Source organism: Musa acuminata, chromosome BXJ3-4 (assembly GCF_036884655.1).
Source record: "Musa acuminata AAA Group cultivar baxijiao chromosome BXJ3-4, Cavendish_Baxijiao_AAA, whole genome shotgun sequence".
Lineage (NCBI taxonomy): Eukaryota > Viridiplantae > Streptophyta > Magnoliopsida > Zingiberales > Musaceae > Musa > Musa acuminata.
In genome coordinates, this window is record NC_088352.1 from 2,295,005 (window position 1) to 2,322,153 (window position 27,149).

A 27,149-nucleotide genomic window follows, 5' to 3' on the forward strand; every position below is an offset into this window, starting at 1 on the left:
ACCCCGTAAGCATGCATTAGAACAGAACCTGATCCCGATGAGACCGGAGAGTTTAGTATGACATGTGGTTTAGCTCTCAATTTGACCCATTATAATGAATTCCAGTCTGTTCACTCATTGAGCTTGGGTGATTAAAGATGAATACTTCGTACTTTTCCACATCATGATGGAGCATGTGATACATTTTATCTATTACCATAACGTGTATTGATTCCTGACGCAAAAACGAGAATTAGACCTTGAACGCGTCGGGAAGTCGTACCTCATTTACGTACGGAGCCCACCGACGCAGCTCACAACTCAGCACACATCACGAGTGGGTCCCTGCGATTTACACCACGCGAGCGGGTGAGATGAGTAAGGCCGTAAAGAAGCTGAGTAGATTAGTATTTGTTTGTCGACATCGACCGCAAAAGGCGTCGTCTGCGTCTAGTACGGATTGCTTCCTTTCCAAGTCACCATGGTGGAATGAATCCACCAACGCTTGCTGGCAATAAGTTCACAGTTACGGGAGCGCGACGCAGTGCTGCTTTCTGTGCCTTCGAGCTCGTTGCTCCGCTCTCAGCTCTCATGTCGAAGGAGAGCAAGCGAGCCAAACCAACACCCCCGCTGCTTCACCTTCTCCTCCTCGTTCTAACCTTCCACGCTCTTCCCTCCGCCGCCGTCCACCTCATCTTCAACGGATTCGAATCCTCGGACCTCAGTCTCTACGGCAACGCCACCCTTGAGTCCTTTCCCTCCTCCTCCCCTTCCTTCCAGGAGACGCGCAGCCGCCACCGCCATTACCTCTCCCTGACCGACGAGTCTTTCTCCCTCGGCCGAGCCCTTCTCCCCGTCCCCATCCGAACCAAGTCCTCCAACTCCACCGTGCTGCCCTTCGCCGCCTCGTTCCTTTTCTCCATCGCTCCCATTATCGAAACCCTACCTGGTCATGGCTTCGCCTTCCTCTTCGCCCCCGCCGCGGGCACCCTAGGTGCCGCCCCCTCCGAGCACCTCGGCCTCTTCAATTTCTCCGCCAACGGTGACCCCGCCTCCCGCGTCCTCGCCGTCGAGTTCGACGTCTTCCGGAACGGGGAGTTCCACGACATCAACGACAACCACGTCGGGGTCGACCGCAACTCCCTCACCTCCGTCTCGTCAGCCGCTGCCGGATACTGGCCTGATGACGATGGCACCGGCGCTGCATTCGTTGGCCTCACCCTGAATGATGGGTCCAACTACCAGGCATGGGTGGATTACGACTGCGGCCGGCTTAACGTCACCATGGCTCCAGCTGCTCTCGGCCGGAAGCCGCGCCGCCCCCTTATCTCCATCGAGATGGACCTCTCCGACGTCTTCCTTGACGAGATGTACGTCGGCTTCTGCGCCGCCACGGGAAAGCTGGTGGAGCGTCACCACGTCCTCGCCTGGAGTTTCAGCAACTCCAACTTCTCCGCCGGTGACGACCTAGTTACCTCGGACCTCCCCAATTTCGTCCCACTGGCGGCCCAATCCAGTGCCAATTCGAGAAGACGCCTAATTTTCAGCCTTTCCGTGGCAGCGATGGTGCTTCTGATGTCCGTCTTAGCAGCGGCAGGGGTATGGATGGCGTTGATTCGCAGGACGAGGAAAATACAAGGAAACGAGGAAGAGGTAAGTCAACAGGAGATCGAGGAATGGGAATTGGAGTATTGGCCGCATCGGATCGGGTATCAAGAGATCGTCGGCATCACAGAGGGTTTCTCCAAGCGTAACCTGATCGGCCGCGGCGGCAACGGCAGCGTCTACAAGGGGTTTCTCGGTGGCGCCCTGGTGGCCGCGAAGCTCTTCTCTCAGACCAACGAGGACGAGGCGAAGCAATTCGTGGCGGAGGTTTGCACCCTCGGAAGGCTAAAGCATCGGAACCTGGTCAGCCTCCGCGGCTGGTGCAGATCCCGACGACCGGGAGGCGGCGACGTGATGATCCTGGTATACGACTACATGGAGAATGGGAGCCTGGACCAGCGGATGTTCGGGAACGCGAAACCGTTGGATTGGAAGTCGAGGGTGAGGATCCTCCGGGACGTGTCGGCGGCGGTGCTGTACCTGCACGAGGGGTGGGGCGAGGCTGTGGTGATCCACCGCGATGTCAAGGCGAGCAACGTGATGTTGGACGGGTCGATGACCGGGCGGCTGGGAGACTTCGGCCTGGCGCAGGCCCACCCGCGAGGGCGGGCGCTGGGGACCACGCGGGTAGTGGGGTCAGCGGGGTACCTGGCGCCGGAGGTGGTGCGCACCGGGCGGGTGACGGCGGCAACAGACGTGTACGCATTCGGGGTGTTGGCGCTGGAAGTGGTGAGTGGGCGGCGAGCGGCGGAGGCGGGGCGCCCTCCGCTAGTGGCGTGGGTACGGCAGGCCTCGGCGGCCGGCGGAGAAGAGGCGGAGGCGGTGGTGGACGGGAAGGCGAGGGCGTCGAAGGGGTACGACGCGAGGGAGGCAGCGATGGTGGTGGGGTTGGGCCTGGCATGCACGCGGGAGGACGCGGCGGGGCGCCCGACGATGAGGCAGGTGGCGCGTATGATGGACGCCGAGGAGCACAAGGCGGCGAACGGCCGGGACGACTCGACCTCATGGTTGCTGGACGCCAGGCTGCAGGCGGCGGCAGGGACCGTCGCCGGGGCGCACCCGCAGCCGCAGCACCACCTCCTCCCGTCCGAACCCGACCCTTGCAAGGCACGCCAAACGCAACGTGGTACAGACTCCTAAATCGATTTTTTAATTGTCTCTTTGTAAGAGTAGAAAATTAAAATTGCTTTTAGATAATATCTGTAAAGAAAATGATCGTCCCTTTGCTTTTGAATGTCTTCAGTAAATAAACTTAATTAAAAACAAAGAATTTGCACGATTTTTCAAAAATAAATCTCAGTGATTAGAACAAATGCTGGTACACGAAACAAGAAATTAAACAAAAAAAGAAAAGAGAAAAGTATGTGCACTTGCAATCTCATTGAGATACGACAAAAGCAACATGCAGGACACTTCGACCAGCAGAATGTATCTCCTTGGGACTGATCAACCATACGTTGATAGAATCGCTTCTGCCAATTTCATATGATCCAGTAACTAGGAGAGATCAGGCCATGTGGACCTACACTGAGATGACGGTTTCAGCTGTACTCGCACAAAAGAGGTGGTATATATATATTTAAAAAATATCATTAATGTCTTATCATTCAAATTTAATGTATAAAACTATACGATGTGTATATGAGATAAGAACTATGAACGTTAATAGTTTAATGAATCGTTCTATGTTTCTACGTTAAAGGTGAGTTTTTATATCTGATTCTAAAGGATACGAAGGAAGTTTGTAATTATTTTTCTCACGATAAATAAGGAAAAGGAAGCTTATAATTGTATTTCTCATCATAAATCGTAAAAAAAAAATTTATGATTGATTTTCTCATCATAAATGCTGAGAAAAAAATTTTGTTTTATTTTTCCACTATGGGTGGTGTCTCAGATAATAATGTATCTTTCTATCATTTGCCCTTGAGGGGTTTGAAGTACGATTTTAATTCATCTAACATTGAAGCGTTTGATATTTGCTTTCACATGTCGGGTTGTCGCCTCCAATGTGGTGGATTTTTCTTTATCTGGGTCGGATTTCTCCATCTTATATGTCTCGGGCACATTTTATATTATACTTAAGTCGTAGCAAATTTATTTTCACGCGGGTTAGGTTTTCTCGGCTAATTCATCTTAAGCGCATTTAGTCTTGTGCTTCCATCATGGTGGATTTTTCTTCATACAAGTTAGGTTTTTTTTATTCACATATCTCGATCTTATTTAGCTTTGTGTCTTTGTCATGGCGAATTTCTCTTCACATGGGGTTATGTTTCTCAACTCATCCATCGTGACTGATTTCTCTTCACACATGTCAAGTTTCCTAACTCATGCATCTCAAGTATATTTGGCCTTGCGCCTCTGTCATGATTGATTTCTCCTCACGTGGGTCGTGTTTCACCTCTGTCATGATCGATTTCTCTTCACGTGGGTCGTTTTTCCTAACTCACATGTCTTGGGTGCATTTAGCCTTGTATCTCCGCCATGATAGATTTCTCTTCACGTTGGTTAGATTTTTCGACTCATGCGTCTCAGGTGCATTTGGCCTTGCACCTCTATCATAGTGGATTTCTCTTTACACGGGTTGGGTTTCCCGACTCATGCGTTTGGGGCACATTTGGCTTTATGCCTCTATCGTAACAGATTTTTTTTTTACTTCTTAAGTCCTCTATTTAGTGTATTTCAAATTCTTTGTTTGACATGTTTCGAGTCCATTATTGGTATTTTTAAATATTTTATTTGATACTTTTCGAGTTCTTAATTCGTTGGTGTTTCTTAGCAAGTGTCCTAGACACTTATCTCATTTGTAGGAGGAGAGAGATTGACTTTCTTCATATAAATACTTATTCATCTTAAGGGATGTTCATTCCTCCATTTAAGCCTCCAAAGTCTCCCTATAAATATTTTTTGTCTCATCCTGATTCTCTAAAAAGTGAGTTGGTTCTTTTAAGTCTCTCGTAGTCCCAACGTTAGTTTAACAACAAATTGATCTTCTATTGTTCTACTTCTTTGTCTTCTTAGATCGGGATGTCTCTCCTTTCTTGTACAAGTTCCTCTTAATCTCTCCACCACCATATGGTCAAAGTCCATGCTTCGTCTTTGAATAGCCTAAGGGCAGAGGAAGTTCCGACCTCCCCTTCATTGGGGGAGGTAGTTTTCATGAACCTAAAAGTTTATTCAGGATTTAAAGTTTATGAAAAGCTCGCATGATTGTGATTCATTGATGAGTGCACCACTTCTCGATCACTTGCGAGTTAAGTATTCGTTCTGATTCTCTTAACGTAGTTGGGAAAGTGAAACACAATAGCGCATCCGAGGTGCCATATAATAACATTTGGATATGAAAATTAGCAATATACTTTAGCGGATCAGTATTACTATCAAAGGCCTCCAATGATGAGAGATGAAAGTTGGTTGGGATTGGTTCCTCTTGGATGTCGTTGGTAAACGCTGACCGGCCCAAAGTGGGGTTAGTTTACCCTTCTTCTTTGGATTATTGAAATTCTCATCGTATTTCTTTCAAACGTTAGTCCATTTATTGTAGCTGAATTCTCATATAATTATTTATCGAATTTGTTGATTGGGTCTTGGATTTGGGTGGATCAAGATGATGGTATGGCAATCCATTGAATTCTATAGTTGGGGAGTGAGGTGCTTACTTAATTAGTGGCTCGACGAGCTTTGAGCATTCTTGAGATATTGGCATTGTGTCGGAGTGGGGAACCCTGATAGGTGTTGTTGTCGGTGTTAATTGAGCTACTGGCTGCGATTGAGGCAGTGGCATTGCTTATTGGGTTAGTTGAAGCAAGAGCGAAATGACAGTCCGGACCATATCAATTAGCATTTGCACCTATTGGATAAGGTTTAGGAATGCCTCAACGAGGACGAACAGGTGACACGAGGTCACCCCAAGATTGTTAAAAGGATGATAATATTACGTTAACGTTTGTATCGAGATAGATGCGTCTACGCGTGAAAGGGGTGGTCGCTGCCCTCTTGAATAAAAGTACTGTGCATTAGGAGACAGGGCCTCTTCTTTCGGGCATTCGTTAAGAGGGTTGTTAGGTAGATATTCTTATAATATCGAATCCTCCTTTTAGTACTAAAATGTTATAAAAAAATATCATTGATGTCTTAGTTAGCTCGATATAGTTTGGATCTAGATACATAGAATTATCCAAGATGTCACCGAAGTAAGAATGTTGAACTTCAAATGTGTCATCTACATAAAAATCGAGGCCGAAAGAAGTTTTTCGTTCTAATTCCTCCGAAGTCCAAACTAATAATAGTCGAAGAAACTATCTAAAGGATAAGAAAGAAACTTATAATTATTTATTATTATTATTATTAATAAAGTATATAATTATCTTTCTAGTACAAGAAGTTATCTTTATTTTTTCTTCAAAAATTTAAGTAATACGCGTCTAGTTATAATTTATCTCCAATCACATGGACTAAAAAATGAGAACGATGGAAGGTCAGGTTTCCACGCTTATGGCAATCCGACCCATTTAAGTCAGACGAACGTATTTATTACGTGATCTGAGCGGGTGCGGAAATGAAAGTATGATCCACGTACTCATTCTTAATCATTATGATCAATGTATTTATTGTATGAATACAAATACCTAACATGGCATATTCGTATTCATTCTGTGTACAGCATACACAAAAATCTCCTCCATTATGGCATTCATGATGAATGCAGTAAGTCTTTTATTGTGAGATGGATGTACGGACATGCTTCCTTCTACCTTGCTAAGTTGGATGCACGTCTGCACGAATCGTCAAGCAATGTGAACAGCCGATAGTTGTCGGGGGTGCCTCACTGCATCCAAAATCGTCAACCGGGCATAACTCGTAGCCCCGCGGGCAGTCACCGGCTGCACTGCAAACGGGAGACTGTAGGCGGCCAGTCGAAGAACAAGGATTTCCTTTCCACAGTAACTACCCGCCGTGCAAGTTGGTGCTGGTACGGGCCCACGACGATGAGGCAAGGCCAACCTCAAATTACGTGGTACGCATTGAGGGTAATTTATAAAGTAGTAGAAAAGTATTTTGGCTGGTATTATTAATTTCCCAGTTATCTGAATGAAATCCTCTCAATAATTACGTCATAGAGATAATTACTCACTTAATTTTGTGTAGAGATAATTGCTTAATTACTGTAAGTTTTCTTTCTGCGCTTCCTCTCGACTTCCTTCTCGCCCCGCTCGCTATTAACCACTTCGAGCCCGCAACAAATCTGGTGCTCGAAGACAAGGGTCCCGATCGGCGATTCCGCAGCGGAAGCCCAAATCTGCGACTTCATCCCGGGAATTCCAGCTTAGAAGAGGCAAGATCCAACCTCGTTAACCCTTTACAAACCAATCCCTTCTGCGTTAATTGCTTTCGCTTCCCATTAGTCGTTTGTGTCCGCGGGATGATGACGATGGACGTGGATCTGTAAGAAATTTGATACATCAAACAAAAATCGATCTTCGTTCTAGATTTTAGAGATCCCCTCTGATTTTTTGTGTGGAAGACGCGGTTTTGGACGGTTGCCATTGTTCTAAGCTGGATTTAAGCTGGTCATCATTCAAGAATTGGAATAGGTATGTTTGGAACATGTAGATCTTCTTATTTATGGTTCGTTTGGGTCTGTTTCTTTCAAGAGTGGGGATTTAGAGGCCTTGGTGCTTTCTTTTGGTGGCTGTTTGGTTCATTATAGGTTGGATGAGAGGGTTCTCAAAAGGGGAAAGGAGATGAGACGGCGGCCTGTGGGGCGGGAGGGACAATGAATGGAGGGTCATTGGGTCTACGATCGGGGAGTTATGGATCGCTGCAGCAACAGCTGCAGAACGGTGCTGCTTTGCCGACTCAGTCGCCGCCCCTGCCAGTCCGCAAGACTTCGAAAATGTCACTTTCCGGATCAAGAGACAAGGAGAAGATCTTGCCGAGGATCTTCAAGTTTGCAGGGAGGAGGAAGGTCGGGATGTTGCTCTTGCTCGTCGCCTCAGCTGCAGTGCTGTCTTTCATTTCTGCCGTCACTAAAGGTTTGGCCTTTCTTCTTTTCTTTCTCATCTATAAACTCAGTCATGCATTACGTCTAATAATTGTTTGACGGTCGTATCGTCACATCTCAGAGTTTGGATGGGATCAACATTTGCTGATCCACAGGACCCTTCTCAACATCTCTAAGCTTCAATGGCATGACAACCTAAACGTTCTAGTCTTCTGCACATGGCGGCTACCATTTCTCTTTAGGTCCAGAGTATCAGTTGCTTTTGCCATGTTTTTCCTAGAGGCCATAGTAGTAGATCTTAGTGACTGTAGATTTGCAAGCTTATTATTTGTCAATCAGTCTTACTTGACTGTTTTCACATTGATATGTGCAAGAATTAGCTTGGTGCAAGCCATCTAGGAACACTACCATGGCTATTGAATTAATTGTATCTAATTTTGTAATTTGTTGTTGGTGCCAATTATAACCGATTATGTCAGGAAATGACTATTTGGACTATTACCAGACAATTCTTAACTCTGGAGACATGTTTAAGTTTGTCTAAGGTATATAAAAGCTATGAATTTTGATTGGGTTTCTACTGCTAGAATCTCATTAATTGTTATTTTTTAAACAAATTACCACAGAGTAACAAGACTACCTAGAGATTCAGTGAGGTCACAGAAAATGCCTGTTCTGCAGAAGGATATCCTGCCAATCTCATACGTGTCATTCATTTACATCCTTGTTTCCAACCTTATTCTCTTTAATTTTCATAGCATTTACTGGCTCTGTTGTCTATCATCATGAGATGTGATAATTTCTTTGGTTGCTATTTCAGATGAAGACACATCGGTGAGCCCTGAATCTCGCATGGGTTTCACTGACCATGTCCGGAATTTTGTAAACCCTAGTAGACCATCATTTAATAATTTCAAGCCTCTCTTTGCACCTGCAAAAGTAACTGAGGTCAATAGCACTTCCTATGCAAACCATGAGTCTGCAAATACTCATAATAAAACACAGCTCTCTATTCCCATTCTTCCTCCAACACCACATCCTTGTGAAAGTTTCACTCTTCCTCCTCCACCAGCTGATAAGAAGCGCACTGGTCCACGTTGTAAGTCTCAAACTGTTGACTCGTTGGACTGCAACAATTTATTTATTGGGTTCATCCATAAACTAACACTCACACCGACTCTCTCTCTCTCTTTTTTTCTTTTGTAGCATGTCCTGTTTGTTATGTCCCTGTAGAGCAGGCTGTGCTACTCATGCCACCTTCACCATCAGCATCGCCCATTCTTAAGGATTTAAGCTACTACTCAGAAGATAACTTGATTGCCAATGAGTCAAATGGAGGCTCTGTCTTTGGGGGACATCCATCTTTGCTACATAGGAATGAATCATTCAATATCAAAGAATCAATGATGGTGCACTGTGGGTATGCATAGATTTTTTAGTCTGAAAAATATTTATGATCGACACTTTTTCACTTTCATTGTGTATATGCTTAAATAGGTGGATTCAATATATTCTAACTGCTGTTATTGTCTAAATCCATGTTTATTATTCTTCATCAGATTCGTCAAAGGAAAGAGACCTGGTCAAGGGACTGGATTTGACATAAATGACACTGATCTTCTTGAGATGGAGGAATGCCATGATGTGGTCATTGCCTCTGCTATTTTTGGTATTAATGTGCTGCTTCCCATATCTCTGTTGTCAGTGTTGTTCACCCCTTGACTTTTGCTTCTCCTGGTCCATTTTAAGGATTTTATTACTGTTCATTTCATTTGTCAGGAAATTATGATATAATGCAACAACCAAAGAATATTAGTGAATATGCAAAGAGGAATGCCTGCTTTTATATGTTTGTTGATGAAGAAACTGAAGCATACATAAAGAATTCTAGTGGCCTAGTTGATACCAAAAGAGTTGGTCTATGGAGAGTGGTGGTAGTTCGAAACCTTCCTTATGATGACGCAAGGCGCAATGGGAAGGTATATCTTCGCTTTTACATTTCTATTGTCAGTTCAACTTGAGTTAACATCATCTATTATTTGAGGATAATATGAGATTTTTTTTTTCATCAGCAAGTAAATCAGCCAAATTTTGTTGTATTTGTCAATAAAAAATCAGTAGTATTTTCTGTCTTTGTAACTGTTCAGAATATCTTGGCTACATAGTCTGAGAGAAATAAAAGTAAATAAATCAGCAACATTTGAATTTTCTTGAATTGAATGTATTCTACCCCACAGATTGATGAAATTATATAACTAGTCCTTTCTCCTCCTCATAACTAGTACATATCGATCCATTTTCATTTCTAATCTTTCTATGTTAAAGTTCTAATTGGAAGGAATAAAATGATTTACACAAAATGAGCACTGTCAAACTACTAGGATGTCTTTTATAAGGTTTAATGTCCCAACCAACCTGTATAAGAAGACTTTATTCATAGCCATTGTGTTCTCCTTCACTCTGTTTTGTAGACTTTAGTTGGACTATTTGTTCTATTGTATTTCTAGACAACTATCTGCTGAGGTGTTGGCCTGAGGCAACTGTGACAGTCACAGGTGGCTCTCAGTTACTAAGACACGTACTTGACACCAGAAGTTGGCTACCACTCAGAAAGGGATTCTGCAGATTCTCCTTTTTTTAATTTTTCTTTTACATTTACTTTAAACTCTTTTTATCCTAGAGATTTTATTAAAACATTAATCATTTGATGTTGATGTAGCTGATTCATGCAGTAAGCATTTTGATATCTATCTTAAATCCATTTTGAAGTTGCACCTGCTTAATATTCCCTTTGTTTTCATTTCTGTTTAAACAAATATGGTTATAAAATATTCCTTGTTTAGTATCAATATTTGATTTTGTATATGCTAATTGAAGGGATTTCTAATTTAATTTTCCAACATCCAACCCATATCTACCAATTTATATTTCTAACTTTCCTACGTTAAAATACTATTTAAGGAAATCAAACAACTTGCACAAAATGATCACTGTCATAATACTAGGATGTCCTTTATGGTGGCTAATGACCCAATGGACCTATATAAGAAGACCTTATTCAAAGGCAATGTCCTTTCCTTTGCTCTCCGTGTCGACCGGTGTTATTGATCTATGGGTGGACTGGTATGTATTTGTATGTAACGATCGATACCGATGTACCATACGTTGGTATGCTGGTACATATCAGGTTTTGAAAAAAAAACTGAAAAATTGTCAGAAATTAAAAAAAATCCTTAGGCTTTTTATCCTAATTTAATGGTTGTTTTATTATATTTAATTAAGAATAGAGTGTATATGAGGCATAAATAATGCATAAGGCTGCAATTAACCCTAAATACTCCCAATTTGAGCCTAAATATAAGACAATAGACCTAAGTGGGACTAACACTAGACAATGACCTCAGCCATGTTTAGTCTTTGTAAATATGTATTAATACACCTCTAATTATACAAAATGATAAATAAAACTTAGAAAGAAGTTAAATACCTTCAAATTGCAGAGAAATTCTATTAGATCTCGAGTTCCAAGCTGTCTTTTATTTAACAACAAGCAAGAGTGTAAGAAAGAGTGAGTGAGAGCAAGTGAAAGAGGGGATTGAAAGACACCAAAAGAGGCCACAATGGTCAATTTGACTGTTGGGGCGAAACTTGACTCCATTTGGTTCGGTATTAGTCAAATTCCGACTGGAACTGAACCAAATCGGCCAATACAGCATGATTTTTTATCATATCGACCGATACATCAACCATAACGGTCGATACCTGACACTTTTCTTAGTATCGCCTGAAACGAGCTGATCCACGTACCGGTCAGCTGGCAGCCTGGTAAGTACCGCCCTTTTTGTACCAGTTTGGGCAGTACATCAAACCTTGCTCTCTGTAGCATAGACTTTATTTGGACAAGTTGTTCCATGATATTTCTAGATAATTCATTGGTAGAAATGATGGCTATAGGCAACAGTGTCAGTCACAGTTGGCTTTCTGTTATTGAATCACACACTTAGACACCACTCATGGGCTACCATTCATAAAGGGAGCTTGCAACTTTGAGGATCCTAGGTATCAATCTTTTTATATTTATTGAGCCTAGGTATCTGTCTTTTTATATTAATTGAGCTTGCAACTTTCAGTTTTCATCAGTGTGGAGAGGTAATTGGCACAGACACATGTACATCACAGAGAGAGAGAGAGAGAGAGAGAGAGAGAGAGAACATACTTTGGAGTGGCAGTGTGTATTTCATGATATTATCGAATAACATATAACGTTAGACAATATCTAAAAGGGTTTCTTCTAATTTATTTGACAAGAATCATCCATTTTCCATTCCGAGTCCTCAGCACCTATTCCCGAGAGTTTATATCTTTGGAGTCTGGAAATAACATGATGCAAATACAGTCATCTATTCCATGATTCCAAGAATATGTTTGGCTATATTTGACATGACCCAGAATGAAGCTTCTAGATGTAGATTTGTTATATTCCAATTAATTTTGCTATCAGCAACTGACTGATTGAATTTGTTTCGTTTTAATTACTTGATTAAATTTCTATTTTGATTCTCAATGCGATGATCTTTAGCAGTTACAATCTTAATTATCTTCTGTAATGCTCAGGACATTTCATAGATGGATTCTTCCTATTTATTTTTGGTAGGTTCCAAAACTTCTGCTCCAAAGGCTTTTCCCAAATGCCCGGTTTTCTCTTTGGATTGATGGAAAACTTGAGTTGGTCGTGGATCCTTATCAAGTTCTTGAGAGGTATACTTCATTGATGAGCTTCCCTCCAATCCATAATTCATTATGTTTTAATCCATCTAAAAGTAACTGTGGACATATTCTGGACTTCCTGTATCGAGCGCTTGAAGCAGAGATGCAACTTAGGTTTTTTATACATTCATATAAATGTATCAAGTGCAACTACCATTACATCTTCAACTTTTCTCTTTGAAGAGTATTGTAGTTAAATTAGCTTGAGAGTCTAAATATTTAAACAACATTAGCACTTATGATTTACGATCATGATGTAACTTGGTGTCATTGGTTCCAAGGACTAGAATAACTAGTTTTTGTCATAAATAGAAGTGAGTGGGTTGTCTCGAGCCAGTAGGCGGGGATCAATCTTGTGGAGTCCCAACTTAATAAATAGATATAACTAAATTATATGAGTTTTTCTTTGACAAAATAACTAATGTTAATTGCTATATGCTGCACGGTTATGTTTTAAATAATGGCAATGGTAACTCGTATAGACAATATCATTTTAAATAATTAGCACCAAACCATCTCATATATAACTAGGTAACTTGAACAGTTGCACATCTAAAAAAATGTAATTTAACTGTTAAATGTATATTTTTGGTGCATATATTTATTTGAAGAATGAGCTTTTGTTCCATGGTAAGGTTGAATATAATATATTTTCTGTGCATAGTGCATACATTGGTCCTCTTTGAATCTTGAATTATTGGGAGTCTCATCCTTTATCTTCTTTTGGTTTGTAAAAATCAATCATTTAAAATTTAGACAAGTTTCTGTTTTATAGGCGGTAGTACAGTGCCTAGACGTAGAAATTCAGCTACTGATTAGCCAACTGGGATTCTTTAGTTGGAAGAATTTTTTGCACATGAAACAGCAGTTGTCTTTTGTTACAATTTAAAATCTAGGTAACTATGCATTCATAAGATTGTTGAGGCTTAGTACATGGAAACTAGAATTTTAGCACTAAATAAGTTCCTCCCTTTCCCTTTTTTTTGGCACTAGCAGTAGGAGAATGATGCTACCCCAGAACATCTTTGTTCTGTTGGCAAAGTGATACATTGACATTCTTGATGTATCATTTCTCCATCCATGTGACTCATAATGATTCCTATTTATAGCAGTGATCTCTGATTTTCTGCATTATCCTACACTTCATGTTTGTTATATAACATGCATGAAACTTGGATTGGAAGTGTTTAATGAAGAGTTTTGAGGAAAATGATCTGTTGGATTATAGTTAAAATTGAAGTGTGATGTTTGTAAGTGTCTTCCATCAAACTAACTGCATAATAGGGATTGCAGTATCTGATGCATAAACTAAAATGACTTTGACTGGCTTTCAGATTCTTGTGGCGGAAGAACTACACTTTTGCAATCTCCAGGCATTACAGGCGCTTTGATGTTTTTGAGGAAGCAGAGGCTAACAAAGTTGCTGGAAAATATGACAATGCATCCATAGATAGTCAAATTGAGTTTTATAAGAAAGAGGGTCTCACGCCTTATTCTTTGTCCAAGCTTCCAATTACAAGTGGTGAGTGCTGGGTCTATATTATGCTTTTTTTAGAAAGATGCTATAGACTCATGTCTCAGTAGCTGGTTCTAAGAGTGTGCTTCTTATTGTAAATCACAGATGTCCCTGAGGGATGTGTGATCATCAAAGAGCACATCCCTATAACCAATCTGTTCACGTGCCTGTGGTTCAATGAAGTTGATCGTTTTACCTCTAGGGATCAGATCAGCTTCAGCACTGTAAGAGATAAGATAATGTCTCAAGTGAATTGGACAATCAACATGTTTATGGACTGTGAAAGACGCAATTTTGTTGTTCAGGTACAGCAATCTCGACCATGGCTTTGCTGATTTCAAGGGTTACTCACTGTCAAATATCCAACAGTTAGAAACATGGGTTGTGTTAACATAACCTTGCCCGTACTGTGTTTGCATCTATCATGATGTGTCATGTATGTGACCTTCCTTTTTTCCCTTGACATTGTCATGTGGAATCTATACACTTCATTTTATTCTGATATCTGACATCTTCCCGTAGGATACGACTACAGAGGTTTTTGTCAACTTGAATACGTTTCTTATAATCACTTTTTTTGTTTGTTATGCAGGCATACCACAGAGACTTGTTGGAACAACGGAAAGAACTTGCCTCCTTGATCCAGCCACCACCTCCTGTGGTGTCTAATAAATCACCTCGAGAATTAATTCCAGCGACTCCAGACAGGCTTGCAAGAGCTCCACCGTCGAGGAAGCTGCCTGGGAAGATATCCGCGAGGCGTGGGAGGGACAAAAAATCAGGTTCGAGGCGTCATCACCCTCGTGCTGGCGCTGGAAAAGATAACAATTCGATCTGAGATTTTGCACACATTGATTCTTTTTCAAGGTTCCTACAGTATTATTAGCCGTGGGTCTGCCAATTCAGGACTAATTGCCTCCTAGAGGACCCATTCTTGAGTATACCGCTCTATTATTTTTGCGAGGAACTGTTAATAGTGATTCAATTTTTTTTGTTACAAGTAATCAGTTCAACAATAAGTAGCATTGGCATCAATCTCAACATTTTTGTTCCGAAAGTTACATCTTTGATGCAATCTTTAGTCCACTTTGTAACATAAATGTTTTGCTAGTCAAGAATTGATCCCGAGCTTCATTCTTTTGTGAAATCAAATAGGGAAAAATGCATGGTTGTGGCCCATCAAATGACATTCCTGTGGTAGAAGAATTAATAAGGAAGTTTTGTGTGGTTTGTTGCAGGTATTGACAAATAATTCATTTCCAATCCTAGTGTGATGCAATGCCAATGATCTTTTCAGTTGTTCCGTGGAGAATTAGGTGGATTGTTTTTGTCAGCATAAATGGGTTTGGGATTTTGGTGGAAGATGATATCTGACAAACCTACCTTTAAATTGGGCCATGCAATTAATTGAAGAATCTTTTCAAGTTTGGGTTCGTAGGTGACCGACTACTTTAAATGCCCTGTTTTTTGGTTGCCTCTCTTGAATCTCCTCCATTCATTAATTTTGGACCTTTTGATCAATACAAATAAATATAAAGAATTACCAAATTAATGATATTACGAATATTGCAAGCATAATATCATTTATTTACAAGGAGGTGAGTCTTCTTATGCTCATGTAAATTTGCTCCTTTCAGACTTTCTCATGCAAACATAATAACTTAAGCTTTTAGACTTTCATCCAAAAACAACAACAACAATAATAATAATAATAATAATAATAATAATAATAATAGTTCATATTAAATAAATATAAGATTTTTATTATAATATCATTTATTTTTTTATTAATATCATTATATTTTGTTATAAAAAAATTAACGAGATAAAAAAGTGATATATATAATAATGTTATTATCGATCAATTATCATCTAACACATGATAGTCAGATTAGCATAGGGAGATAAGATCTTCCCCCATTTAAATCTGTTCGTGTGGACATAAATTCAAAATAGATGATTACGAACTGTCTCTCGTGTCGGCTACAAAGAACACGTGCTACATCCGAGCACGAATGTCTTCCGCCGGTGCCCACCGGGCTTCGATGCCAACGGAATCAACCACATGATCGCTGACACCCGATCACGTGCCCATCACGAGCAAAGATGGCAACGTAGCGAGTAAGGATGAAATTGGCACCCAAATCAAGCAAGAAACTGGAAACTAAAGCCCCTCTACCGCACCCCCTCCTCACTTTGGTGCTGTGGCTTACCCCAACTCACTTCTTTCCATTGCATCGAGAAAGAAAGAAAGAAAGAAAAATACAAAAGAAAAGGGTGAAATAAGCCCAATCGCCGTTGATTCGATTGCGAACTCGATCAGAATCGCACGACTTTCGATGCAGGATATATCTTTCATCCACGGTGGTCCCCTTCTCCCACGCTTCCGTCAAGAAAGGAATCCGACGGTGGCCTCGCTCCTCTTTCTCAACCCTTCAATTTTCACGCATCATGATGTGAAAATTAGTGATAAAAAGGGCGGCAAGGCGGCCGAGACCACTGCAGCTGTCCGCGTGGCGACATCCCATCCGTCGAATGGTCCGAAGCCGAGATGTAACCGTCATGCTCCAACGTGGGGTTGCGAAACGGGGGAATCAAAGTCATACCAACAGAAAGAAGAAAGAAAGAAAGACATAGCGAGGAAGAAGGAGAACGCGATTCCCAACGCCACAGAGACACAGAGAGAGAGAGAGAGATTAGAAGAGGAGGGAGGCAGAGGAATCCGGCTGTAAACTTGGCCGCTAATGCACGAGTCGCAGCGACAAAGCGCCGTGGATCGATTCCTTAGGAGGGTTGAATTGACATCCAAAAAACCTTTATCCTTAATCCCTACATTCCCCCCACCATTTTGCTCCACTCCTTAGGATTAACGGCGCAGTTAATACGCATCCTCGCTTCATTATTGACGCGCTCGCTGGAGTATAATTCCTAAAGTACCCTCGTGACTTGGAAACGGACGCGGTTGTTTATCCCTTATTTTCTGTAATGTGGGAGGATAGAACGGTCAGTTAACTGAGTTGCCGGAAACTGAAGCCTAGAGGGGTCCGGAAGCAGAGCTGCCGCTCGAGGAGAAGGGTGTGAATGCAAATTAAGTTAATGGTAGGGGGTTGTTTGGGGAGTAAAACGCTTCCCGGCAGGTAAAGAAAGATGTGCTCTTTCTTCGCCAGTATAAATAATTACCTTTAACCCCTCCCTTTTAACTTTATTTACTCCACCGCAGTCCTCCTCACCTTCGAATAAACCATAACTCGCTTCGCTTTTCTCTCTCTCTCGCCTTGCCGTTCCTCTTGGCTTCTAATTCTCCATCCCTCTCTCTCTCTCTCTCTCTCTCTCTCTCTCTCTCTCTCTCTCTCTCTTCTTTCTAAACCCTAACTTTGAGCACGAAGAAAGCCGGCAATGGAGGTACCGGAGAACTGCCACGGCGGGTTCTGCGGTGCCGGGAACCCACAGTGCGCGCCGGAGAGGAAGGCCAGCGGGGGAGGAGCAGGAGGGGACCAGTTCGTCGTCGAGGACCTGCTCGACTTCTCCAACGAGGAGGAGGAGGAGGAGGAGGAGGAGGCGGAGGCACTCGCCGGCAGCTCAACGGACTCCTCCACCGTCACCGCCGTGGACAGCTGCAGCAACTCCTCCTCGGGCCCTGAGCCGCATCCCTCCAGCGACATCGTCTGCCGGAGCTTCGCCGATGCCAGCCTCTCCGGCGACCTCTGCGAACCGGTAATCTCGCCTCTCCCAGCTGTTTTCAAATGCGTCCTCTATGATATTTGCCTTTTGGTTACCAAAAATGTCTAAAATATTAAATCGGATGCCTTTTGTTGGATTTCTTACAAAACTGTAAGTGAATTAGTGTTTGAATTTTTTTGAATTATTAATTCCAGTTCAGTTTTTTAAGAGCTTCGCTGAAACTGAGAAGAAAAGAGAAGAGGAAACGAAACGAAACGCCCCCGGCCGAGTTCTGCAATACTACAAAGGGTTTCATCTTTGCATTCTTTTGTGATTGGTATTTGGATGCAGCAGTACGAAGAGCTTGCGGAGCTCGAGTGGCTGTCCAATTTTGTTGAGGAATCCTTCTCCAGCGAAGACCTCCACAAGCTTCACCTCATCTCCGGCGCCAATTCCACCGCCTCCTCCACTACGGCCGCCGCTGCATCAGGCCGCGCCGACCAGGGGGCCCCCTTGCGCGCCGAGGCGCCCGTCACCGGCAAGGCGCGGAGCAAGCGCTCCCGCGGCGCGCCCTGCAGCTGGTCCTCCCGACTGCTCGTGCTCTCCTCGTCCCCGGAGTCGGAGCTCATCGTGCCCCCCGGCGCCGCCGCAGGCAAGAAGGCCGCGAGGAAGAAGGACCCACCCGCCGCCGCTGCCGCCGCGGCAGACGGGCGGAAGTGCCTCCACTGTCAGACCGACAAGACGCCGCAGTGGCGGACGGGGCCGATGGGCCCCAAGACACTGTGCAACGCCTGCGGCGTCCGCTACAAGTCCGGCCGTCTCGTGCCGGAGTACCGCCCCGCGGCCAGCCCCACCTTCGTGGTCTCCAAGCACTCCAACTCCCACCGCAAAGTCCTCGAGCTCCGCCGCCAGAAGGAGCTCCGGCAACCGCAGAAGCAGCTCCTCCAGGCCGCCAGCAGCGGCGCTCTCTACGACGCACCGACGCCGGTGGCCGCCGCTAACTTCTTGATCGACGGCCCCGATACCCGACATCACATCTGATCTTGATGTCTCAGAAGCAACTGATCCCACTTCCGGGTGAAATTAATCCTCGTAGGTGTTAAGTTGGTGGAATTTAGGCATCTTTTTTGGTGGATTTTCTTTCCCTAGGAAGAACTAAATTGTAGCACGCGCAGCGCCGCCTTTTTCTTCTGTAAGCCAAAAAAAAAAGGACTTTTTCTGAGTAAAAATAGTCAGAATTAACATCAAAAGCATTTAATATATTATTAGCCTCTTTCAATTCATAAATACCCTAACGTGGTCGCGTGTCGTTTACATCGTGAAACGGTAATCACGGCCACCAGTGGATGGATAATCTATGCTTGTGGAGTGTACGGTGATGGAGGAACAGTTTTCCTATATCTCAAACCAGGTTGTCTCCATGGGAAAGAACTACTCTGTACAGTGCACAGCCTGGGCGGCAGCAGCGGCAGACCGCAAGCCGCCTTGGAATCGCGCATCACTTACTGTGCAGCGTACTCAACGCCATAAAAATACTTCCGGCACGGTAACTTACCGACATGGCACCCCAGAGGCAGTCTCACATGGACACACATTGAAATGGGTGTCCTCGTGATCCCAGACACCCGCTGCTGATCCTACAAACCCAATCCGGTAGAAATGTATGCAGCAGCATCTAAGCCTACGTGACGGTGGGCACATGGCTATGGAACACATTCACCGTAGGTGAAACCTCAGCTGCAATGGGATGGTAACATAAATAGGATATGAAGAGCAGCAGATGATGATGGAGAGTCTTCGAAGGAGAACGAGGTGGAGAGCCCCGACGTCCGCAAGGCGGATAAAGGAGCAGATGAGGCAAAGGACACCCATGCAGGCCAACCCAAAAAATGAAAATAAATAAAAAACTACTTGCGGTGAGCGTGGATCGAACACGCGACCTTCAGATCTTCAGTCTGACGCTCTCCCAACTGAGCTATCCCCGCTGATGTAAATTGATTGAATTATTATGTATTTAAATAATTTTAACATGTTATGAAACCTAACTACCATTGTACTGTCTATTTTAGATTTAGAAAGTTAAATTTGTGCTATAGTCTGCAGCTAAATCTGGTCACTTCTAATTCATCTATAAATAGTTGTTGTTATTGGTACCAGCTAAAATATTCATAAAATTATTCTTTATAACATGTATAATTTTCTTAATTATGTATTTTTTGTAGTGTCTGGAGATTATGATACAATGTTAAGTTTTTGGTTGCTACCATTCCATCTAAAACATCTTAGATCAAATGAAGTTTTCATCAGTGTTTCATGAAAGACAAAAGTTGAATGGGGTAATAAGCCTATACACTCTAATGTTGCATCTGCATCACTCGGATGAATGAAGTTCATGTGAGACATTGAAGAATTTATTCCTATTAGAAACAGTGGAAGACCAGAAAACTTTCACAAGGAAATCCAGCTGGGCCTCTGCAATCTTTTATCTTTAGTGAATGTAGTTAAGTCAGAGCATCAAAGGCATGAGCTACTCAATCTATAGATAAAAAGGAAGTAATTCCAATAAAAACACATCCAAGAATGCAAACATAAGAAAATGTAAATCTACCATTAAGCAATTCTAGTTTGAGACTAAATCTACATAAAGGTAGATACAGCATTCCTGCAATGGATGACGTGCCAACAAAATTTTCCTCAGAGACAACTCCTCTATCCATCCATCCATCTCTCACACCAATGAACTCATCAGAACAACTCTAGCTTGAAGATTTGTATCCTACAAGGCAATGCCTAAAATGGCAATGAGCCAAAGAGACATCATAAAAGGCAGGCCTTCTGTTAACCATGTGGCGGTATGCTCTGCATTTGATGTCGAAGCCGCAGAAGTAGAATTTCCGGTGCCCATTTTACTGTAAAAATACAAGCCGAGACTATTAGTCAAAATGGATTGCAAATATATGATAATATGAACTGAGTAAGAGTCGTCAACACACCTGGAGGTCGTGTAAACACAGGCATCGTAGCCTGCAGCAAGATTTAGAATCTTGAGCCACAAAAATTTAGGAAATTCTAAACAAGTATGGATAATTTATTGATGAGGAACAAAGATACTGATCACAAACTTAAGCAACCAGTTGGTTCATTTTCTTCAGGAAGCTCAACTGATGCACGATATGAATGTAGCAACTTTGTATTATGAACTATTTATACTCATATTTCTCTCTCTGAAATGACAAAACAGATGTGAGATCGTCCAAAAAATTTCTTCTTGATGAAAAATCCAACAAAAAACAGTTTAAATGAAACTATAGATAAGGAATATGATTTCATTTGGACGTGGAACAATGAATTGTTGCATTGTTCAGAAGTATTGGGAGAGCACAGTGGAGCTTATAATGATTGGAGTGTGTTTAAGTTCAAAGTCCAGAATTGTAAATTAAATTGTCTGACTCTTTGTTCAAATTACATAAATTAACAAGAAAGCACACAAGGGACAAAAAAGGTCTCACCAGTATGCAGTCTAGGAGGGTCAACATGTGCAGCTTTTAATTGTAAGAAGAGAGGCAGTTTCCGTGACAAACACTGATCATTCAAGTGAAAGCTTAATGTGGTGCCAAGGCTCATCTTCTAACGTTCGTATTGGCATAATCCTCAAAAGATAACACCAGAGAAATGTGCCCTGGAGATCTTCTGAGATGAAGATCACATGTTTCTCAGCTGTATTGATCGCCACAAGCCATAAGTGGCAACTTGTCTTATGGGCATAATACTTAAAAGACAACCACCTGAGAAGGGTGACTTGGAGATCTTCTGAGATGAAGATCACATGTTTCCCAGCTGTCTTGATATCAAAAACCATAAAGTGCACAATTGTGATGACAGATATTCATCAAAAATTGGCACTTACCTTAACGACACAAAATCATATGCTAAAATGCAACAGTTTACCTCTAGTATTTGTTCATATGCTGCTCAATCAGGTGAAAGAATTCTTGTGATCCAACTAAATTCAGGTACAAATGAACATGAAATCTTGAATAGGAAAGGTAAGGCTTCATCCCTGCTTAATTGATCATAACTTCACCAAAACTAGGAAAGCTTCTACAGATATAAATAGATTGTTCTCAGTTAAACTGACCACTAGGATGTCTCGGATAAATTTTATATATGGATTGTTAAAGAAGGAAGATGCTCACTAACATAAGGTTAGGTGTCATGGTGTTTTGCTTTTCATTTTCAGATCAGGAAGACCTGTGACTCATCTCACTTACACTAGTATACGAACTAGAGATGATTGGATAAGTCTAGCTTTAAAGAATGTGTCAGCAAAGATTGGCAAATTAACATGCTACAAGGCAAGCTTACTTACTTGGGTCTTTGGTAGTTTTTAACCCTGTACCTCCAAAGTTACATGCAACATCAGTAGCACCATTTTGTTGATAATAGCCATTGAAAGCATAGGATGCATGAGAAGCCAATGTGTCCGGTTGATAACAAGGCTGACTAGGCTGAATAGCTGAACAATCAACATTGCCTGAACCACAAGCCCAATTCAATGCATTTTGCAAATCAGCATCTGAAGCATTGCTTGAAGCCACACACCAAGTTCCATTAGAACTTGTTATGTTAGCACCAGTGACGATGTCGACATTTCCTCTACCAGTCCAATCAAGACTATACACACTAGTTTGATCAGGATAGAACAGCCCCCAGTTCCTCTCCGATTCCAGCCCAGGCTTCCTATTCTCATTGAACAATGAAAAGATGTAGACATCAATTTCCTCCCCAGGCTTTGCTGGAGTCCCCGCATCATTGATGACATGACGAATCAGATTGGTGTTGTAAGTCTGAGCATCATCAGGAGTTGCAGCAGTTTCCTTAGCAGCACCCTTGTTAGGCCATCCTGATTCGGTGACCATAATCTTCAGTGTTCTGAAATTCAGTGCCATTAGAGCGAAAAATATAGAATCCAGCTGGGCGTCAAACATGTTTGTGTAGACTAAACCAGTATTTGGATCAATTACATCTGAGGCAGATGGTGAAAATAGTGCATAGTCCAAAGAGACATTGCTAGGAGAGTCTCTATAAGCATAATAGGGATAAAGATCCACCATGAATGGGGATTGGTTCTCCACAAGGAATTCCAACATGGGCTTTAAAAAGTAGGCATATTTGCTGTCAAAAGCCCCGGCGGACGGTGGAAATGATCTGGATAAGATTCCAAGCGAATGAGTGCTAGAGACTTTGATCCTCTTGTGCAATCCAGCCTTCTTCAGAGCTGCAAGGACATTAACCATGGCAGGAACGACAAGGGCCGAGACATTATCACGGGTTTCAGTGACCTCAGCACCCACAGTAATGTAGGTGATCATTGTGGCCGGGTAGTAGGGGAGGATGCTGTTTTTGAGCCAAGTATCGACATTGGATTGGTACTGCGAGAAGGGGAGCAGGTCTGAGTTGGGCACCCCGACCATGAGCTCCACGCCAGTGTTGGCGAAGGCCTTAATTACCTGGATGTTGGAATCGTAGATTCTGACGTATTTGATGGAATGCAGCTGAACCAGCTGGGCGACCTTGTCGGGGGTCGGGAGGTCGTCGGCGTTGCGGCCATAGCAGACACCAACCTTGCTTCCATTGCAATCAACTGTGACCAGATTTGGCAGGACGCGTCAAAAACAATCAAAAGAAAGGGAAGTTCCCCCTCTCTGGTTCAAAAAAGGTCAAAAAACATTCCTTTTCTTTGGGGCTTGTAGTTCTTTCATTATTTTAGTGCATTCACCACCCAAATGCATTTCGCATATGGTTGATGCTAAAGATGCTAACTTGAAGCAAGGAAAGGACTAAATCGATGAACTTTAAGCGACGGAAGGCATATGTGGAAGGAGTTAAAATGGGAGAAACCACTGACAATAGATTCAACATCTCTAATGGTTACAGAACCAGTCATAAAGACAACTCTAAGAAGTGCAAAATAGCAGGAAGAATGGGTTGTTCCCTCTTCCAAACACCACAAAGAAGCCACAAAAACTAGACCTAGATGACATGGTCACATCTGCGCACAGACCTTCCTAATGTAGAAGAGAAGAAATCAAAAGAAACCTTTTTTGTTGCCCGGCGAAACAGAAAATGGAGAAGGAACAAAGAAAGAGGGAGAAACATTAAGCAAAGACTAACATTGACATCAAACATACTGACCAGCGAAGTGCAAGAGGAGGAGGAGGAGGAGGAGGAGCGAAGGAACCACCGGCAGGTCTCTCTCCATCGAATCAAAACTGGGTCAAGATTTCTTCAACAGAACCTCTCGAGATGCTTCCTCTTTTCTCACCATTCGACTGGCCTCAACCCAAAGCTGTCATTTTTAACCCGTTCCTTGAACTCACCTCCACCGCCACCTCCGCCTCCCAACCGTTGGGCCTCGCAGCTCGATTCCCGATGACAGTTGACAGCAGAGCGGCGAGCATGGCCAGAGGACGGAAGCGACAGTGCGAGCGGATCCTAAACCGTGTTTTATGAAATCGGCTTGAGAGGAGCGTCTGGAGTCCGGAAAACAAATCGTCTCCCGTTTCGATTGCACTGTGTATATAATTAATGTTGGGACCCACTGATTCTCCAATGATAATGCAGGTGGCTGATGGAGTGAGAAGATGGTGAGTCACGCATTTTGGGTCTTCTTTTTGGTGTGGGTTCCGAGGAGAGACATACGTTCATTACAAGTGGTTCAAGTCTCACGAGTAGCCGAGCCGATTGGAGAGACATCCCGGGGCCCCAGCGGGACCCAGCGCCGGCGAACGGGAATCGGCTTGTGCTTTGCTTTGTTTGCGTGGGGGGAGTCAGTCCGTGGAGGCGAGCGCTTCTGCCCCAAGCATACGCCGACGCCGCGGGGTCGATTCCAAATCGCGAGCAACGGGACAAAACCCTCTGCTTTATCCCCCACCTTTGAAAAGCAGCACCTTTTGCTGTTCATGGAGGACGAGCTCGCTTGCCTTCTTGCTTGTTTGTTGACTAAAGCATGGATTGATGATCTGCCCACCGTCCGATCTCAGGTGAGTGGGGATGATGGAGGTCGGGTTTGGTGGGGGAGGGAAGACAAGCTGGGGAACGTTACATGATAGGAGGGGCCATGACAATATGCTACCTACATGATCATGGAGCCTCTGGAACATCACTGTTTCATCACATGCTTGCAGGGCTTACATGGAGGCGCAAGTGTTTGAACTCATACAAAAATAGTATTTAGATGGATGTGATGGGTGACTTTGCATGGATTGACGATATGGACGAAGAATGGCATGTGTTCGATGTGTGCAAAGGTAGTATGAACTCATATTAATCCATGCTTTAGTATTTAGGTAGTGTTTGAACTCATATTAATATTTACTGTATAGCAGCACCTTTTTATTGAGAATTTACTTAGGGACATCTCTTTTATATATATATATATATATATATATATATATATATATTGAATTGACAAATATAATATTTATCTTTCAAGTTTATTACTTGATTTTTGTGTTAACACTCACTTTTTTTCTCCGGTGGCGTGTGGCTTCTACAGCTTGTGAGAAGCTGAGTGAGTGGTCTGTGTCAGTGTCGTCAGGTTTTTATGTGTGTGTTGACCTGAGTTTTTGAGTCTGTTGACTAGCAATATCGAACGCGTATTCATGTGATGAGATGAGATGAATATTGTAGTTTTTCTATCAGGAAAGGAAAGAATGTTGCACACATTAAGAAGAGGCATCGATTCACGTAAATGTCAGACCCAATAAATTGTGTGTGATGGGGATCAACAACTCAACCTAAGTAAAGTGTTGAGCTATTCACCCCAAAAGCTCATCCTATAATCTACGCGATTATCTTATATTCTAACATAAACAAAGTAAGCTCTTCCACGACATACGAGAAATTAAATACGTACACCATCGTATTATTTTTCTGAGGACTTCCTCCTCTCGCTTAACGTTGAATCCATTAGGTCAACTATGTAGAAACATCGTCTCATGTTGACACTCATTAGGAGGACAAGCCAACAATAATTATCTTTATATAGGAAACTAAGTGTAACATAAGCATGTACTGATTGGTCAAATCCCACCTCACAAATGGCTTCATGCTTGTTCAAGCCATGTCAGACCGAGCATGTCTGTTTCGTGCATGGACGCAGGTGCAGGGCAACGTTACTCGTGCTCTGAGCACGAATGGGTTCTCTCTCACTCTCTCTCTCTCTCTCTCTCTCTCTCTCTCTCTTTATGTCAACACAACAATTAATTAAGAATAAAAAAATAAAGTTTAGATTAAAGTAAATAAATAAAGATAAAAAATTTATTAGGATATAATATTTTTATATTATTTAAAGTAATATTCTTTCTTTCAACTATTCTCTTTTACTTCTTCCTAAAAAGCCAACAAATACGATATTTTGGTTTTAAAAAGACCAATAGGAGTATATCGATTAAAAAATAAAAAAAGAAAAGACCAATACATCAAAAAAAAAAAGATGACAAACATTCGATAAAATATTTCTAATCAACTTGGTGAAAATTATCAATTTTGGATCTTTTAAATAAAAAATTATTTATTTCATAAAAATTATGAAATTTGATAGAAAATAATTTTCTTGAGTATGATTAACAAGATCCTAATATTATTGAAGATTCAAAAGATCAAACAAATGAGAATATACAGAAAGATACAATAGCCCTTTACATACTATAATAAATAATAGATAAGTCCTTATTTTTTCGAGTCATGATGGCATCAACATTAAAAGAAAAAGTCTAAAAAATATTAAAAAATATGTTTAGAGGCACAAATAATGTAAAAACATTAAAGTTTCAAATTCGATGTGGATTTGAAACTCTTTTTTTTTTTTTTCAAAAGTCTTTTCTTTTGTGAACCAAATGAGATCGTATAGTGAAATCCTAAAAGATTAAACTATAAAAAAATATTTTTAAAATTTTATCTTCAAAATTTAATATGATTTCTACTTCAATAGAAGAAACTAAAGATATAAGTTTATTGTATGTTGATGAATTAATGGACTCATATTTAGTTTATGAATAATAAATAAATAAATCTTCAAATGAAACTTCATAACATTCTCTTCAAATGAAGGTAGATCAAAAGAAGAAGGACAAAATAAATTTCAACAACCAAATCTCAAGAAAGAGAACAAAATGTTTGCGGTAGGGGATGAGGCCAATTAATGGTTTTGTTGAAAAAAAATCAATATTTTGAAAAAGATTATTAGTACAAAAGTAAAAATCTAAATGTTCCTTTTTGCTTTTATTATAAAAAATTATCATTTTAAAAATGATTGTTTGAAAAAAAATTAAGTAAATCATTATAAAGAAAACAATAGTGAAAAATAGATGAAAAAATATTTTCTTTATAGTATCAAGAAGAATATGCTACATCTATTTAGTTTTTAGATAGTGGGTACAATAATTATATAATAGGGGATAAAAGTTTATTTCAAAGACTTAATAATTATAATTAGATCTATAAAATAGATGGGAAATGACAGTAAGATTTAAATGGAAGAAAAGAGAATAGTTACCGTGAACACCAAATATGATAAAAAAATTTATTGATGATAATGATATTTATTCTTGGTTT

At 41.8% G+C, this 27,149-nt stretch overlaps 4 protein-coding genes and 1 non-coding gene across 8 annotated transcripts; 3 read left to right on the top strand and 2 right to left on the bottom strand.

Annotated features, from left to right (window-relative positions):
* Positions 1 to 453: 453 nt before the first annotated feature.
* LOC135635492 (probable L-type lectin-domain containing receptor kinase VII.2) lies at positions 454 to 2,926 on the top strand. Its single transcript, XM_065146596.1, has one exon. The coding sequence runs from the start codon at positions 469 to 471 to the stop codon at positions 2,722 to 2,724; it is 2,256 nt and encodes a 751-aa protein (XP_065002668.1). The 5' UTR covers positions 454 to 468; the 3' UTR covers positions 2,725 to 2,926.
* Positions 2,927 to 6,762: 3,836 nt separating this feature from the next.
* LOC135585522 (probable hexosyltransferase MUCI70) lies at positions 6,763 to 15,005 on the top strand. Of its 3 annotated transcripts, XR_671306.3 has the most exons (11): positions 6,763 to 7,178; positions 7,295 to 7,619; positions 8,409 to 8,687; positions 8,795 to 9,008; positions 9,148 to 9,257; positions 9,368 to 9,567; positions 12,243 to 12,346; positions 13,690 to 13,877; positions 13,977 to 14,095; positions 14,177 to 14,307; positions 14,464 to 15,005. XR_671306.3 is itself a non-coding variant. In XM_065149755.1 (10 exons), the coding sequence occupies exons 2-10, from the start codon at positions 7,361 to 7,363 to the stop codon at positions 14,707 to 14,709; spliced, it is 1,800 nt and encodes a 599-aa protein (XP_065005827.1). In that variant the 5' UTR covers positions 6,764 to 7,178; positions 7,295 to 7,360; the 3' UTR covers positions 14,710 to 15,005. The 3 variants fall into 3 exon arrangements, 1 of the variants encoding a protein (XP_065005827.1); XR_010496198.1 differs by having other exon boundaries at positions 13,977 to 14,307; positions 14,464 to 14,603; XM_065149755.1 differs by lacking the exon at positions 14,177 to 14,307 and having other exon boundaries at positions 6,764 to 7,178; positions 13,977 to 14,176.
* Positions 15,006 to 16,727: 1,722 nt separating this feature from the next.
* Positions 16,728 to 18,791, top strand: LOC135634836 (GATA transcription factor 9-like). 2 transcript variants are annotated; one of them, XM_065145486.1, is made up of 2 exons: positions 16,728 to 17,585; positions 17,886 to 18,791. In XM_065145486.1, the coding sequence occupies exons 1-2, from the start codon at positions 17,268 to 17,270 to the stop codon at positions 18,570 to 18,572; spliced, it is 1,005 nt and encodes a 334-aa protein (XP_065001558.1). In that variant the 5' UTR covers positions 16,728 to 17,267; the 3' UTR covers positions 18,573 to 18,791. The 2 variants fall into 2 exon arrangements, with proteins under 2 accessions (XP_065001558.1, XP_065001557.1); XM_065145485.1 differs by having other exon boundaries at positions 16,731 to 17,585; positions 17,883 to 18,791.
* Positions 18,792 to 19,443: 652 nt separating this feature from the next.
* TRNAF-GAA (transfer RNA phenylalanine (anticodon GAA)) lies at positions 19,444 to 19,516 on the bottom strand. The gene has a single exon. It is a non-coding gene; the product is annotated as a tRNA-Phe (tRNA).
* Positions 19,517 to 20,120: 604 nt separating this feature from the next.
* LOC135635779 (glucan endo-1,3-beta-glucosidase 13-like) lies at positions 20,121 to 24,019 on the bottom strand. The gene is made up of 4 exons (XM_065147108.1): positions 23,727 to 24,019; positions 21,901 to 23,175; positions 20,525 to 20,555; positions 20,121 to 20,440 (listed from the first exon to the last, which is right to left on the bottom strand). Exons 1-4 carry the CDS (start codon positions 23,791 to 23,793, stop codon positions 20,308 to 20,310), a joined length of 1,506 nt encoding a protein of 501 aa, XP_065003180.1. The 5' UTR covers positions 23,794 to 24,019; the 3' UTR covers positions 20,121 to 20,307.
* Positions 24,020 to 27,149: the final 3,130 nt, after the last annotated feature.

Bases quoted from the DNA above. Each gene is read 5' to 3' on its own strand.
- LOC135635492 (XM_065146596.1), top strand. From the start codon at position 469: ATGAATCCACCAACGCTTGCTGGCAATAAGTTCACAGTTACGGGAGCG.
- LOC135585522 (XM_065149755.1), top strand. From the start codon at position 7,361: ATGAATGGAGGGTCATTGGGTCTACGATCGGGGAGTTATGGATCGCTG. The intron at 9,568-12,242 runs GTATATCTTCGC...TATTTTTGGTAG, and splicing joins ACGCAAGGCGCAATGGGAAG to GTTCCAAAACTTCTGCTCCA. The intron at 12,347-13,689 runs GTATACTTCATT...ACTGGCTTTCAG, and splicing joins CCTTATCAAGTTCTTGAGAG to ATTCTTGTGGCGGAAGAACT.
- LOC135634836 (XM_065145485.1), top strand. From the start codon at position 17,268: ATGGAGGTACCGGAGAACTGCCACGGCGGGTTCTGCGGTGCCGGGAAC. The intron at 17,586-17,882 runs GTAATCTCGCCT...ATTTGGATGCAG, and splicing joins CCGGCGACCTCTGCGAACCG to CAGTACGAAGAGCTTGCGGA.
- LOC135635779 (XM_065147108.1), bottom strand. From the start codon at position 23,793: ATGGAGAGAGACCTGCCGGTGGTTCCTTCGCTCCTCCTCCTCCTCCTC. The intron at 23,176-23,726 runs GTCAGTATGTTT...ATCTGGTCACAG, and splicing joins CCTCCTCTTGCACTTCGCTG to TTGATTGCAATGGAAGCAAG. The intron at 20,441-20,524 runs GTGTGTTGACGA...GTATTTTTACAG, and splicing joins TGTGTTTACACGACCTCCAG to TAAAATGGGCACCGGAAATT.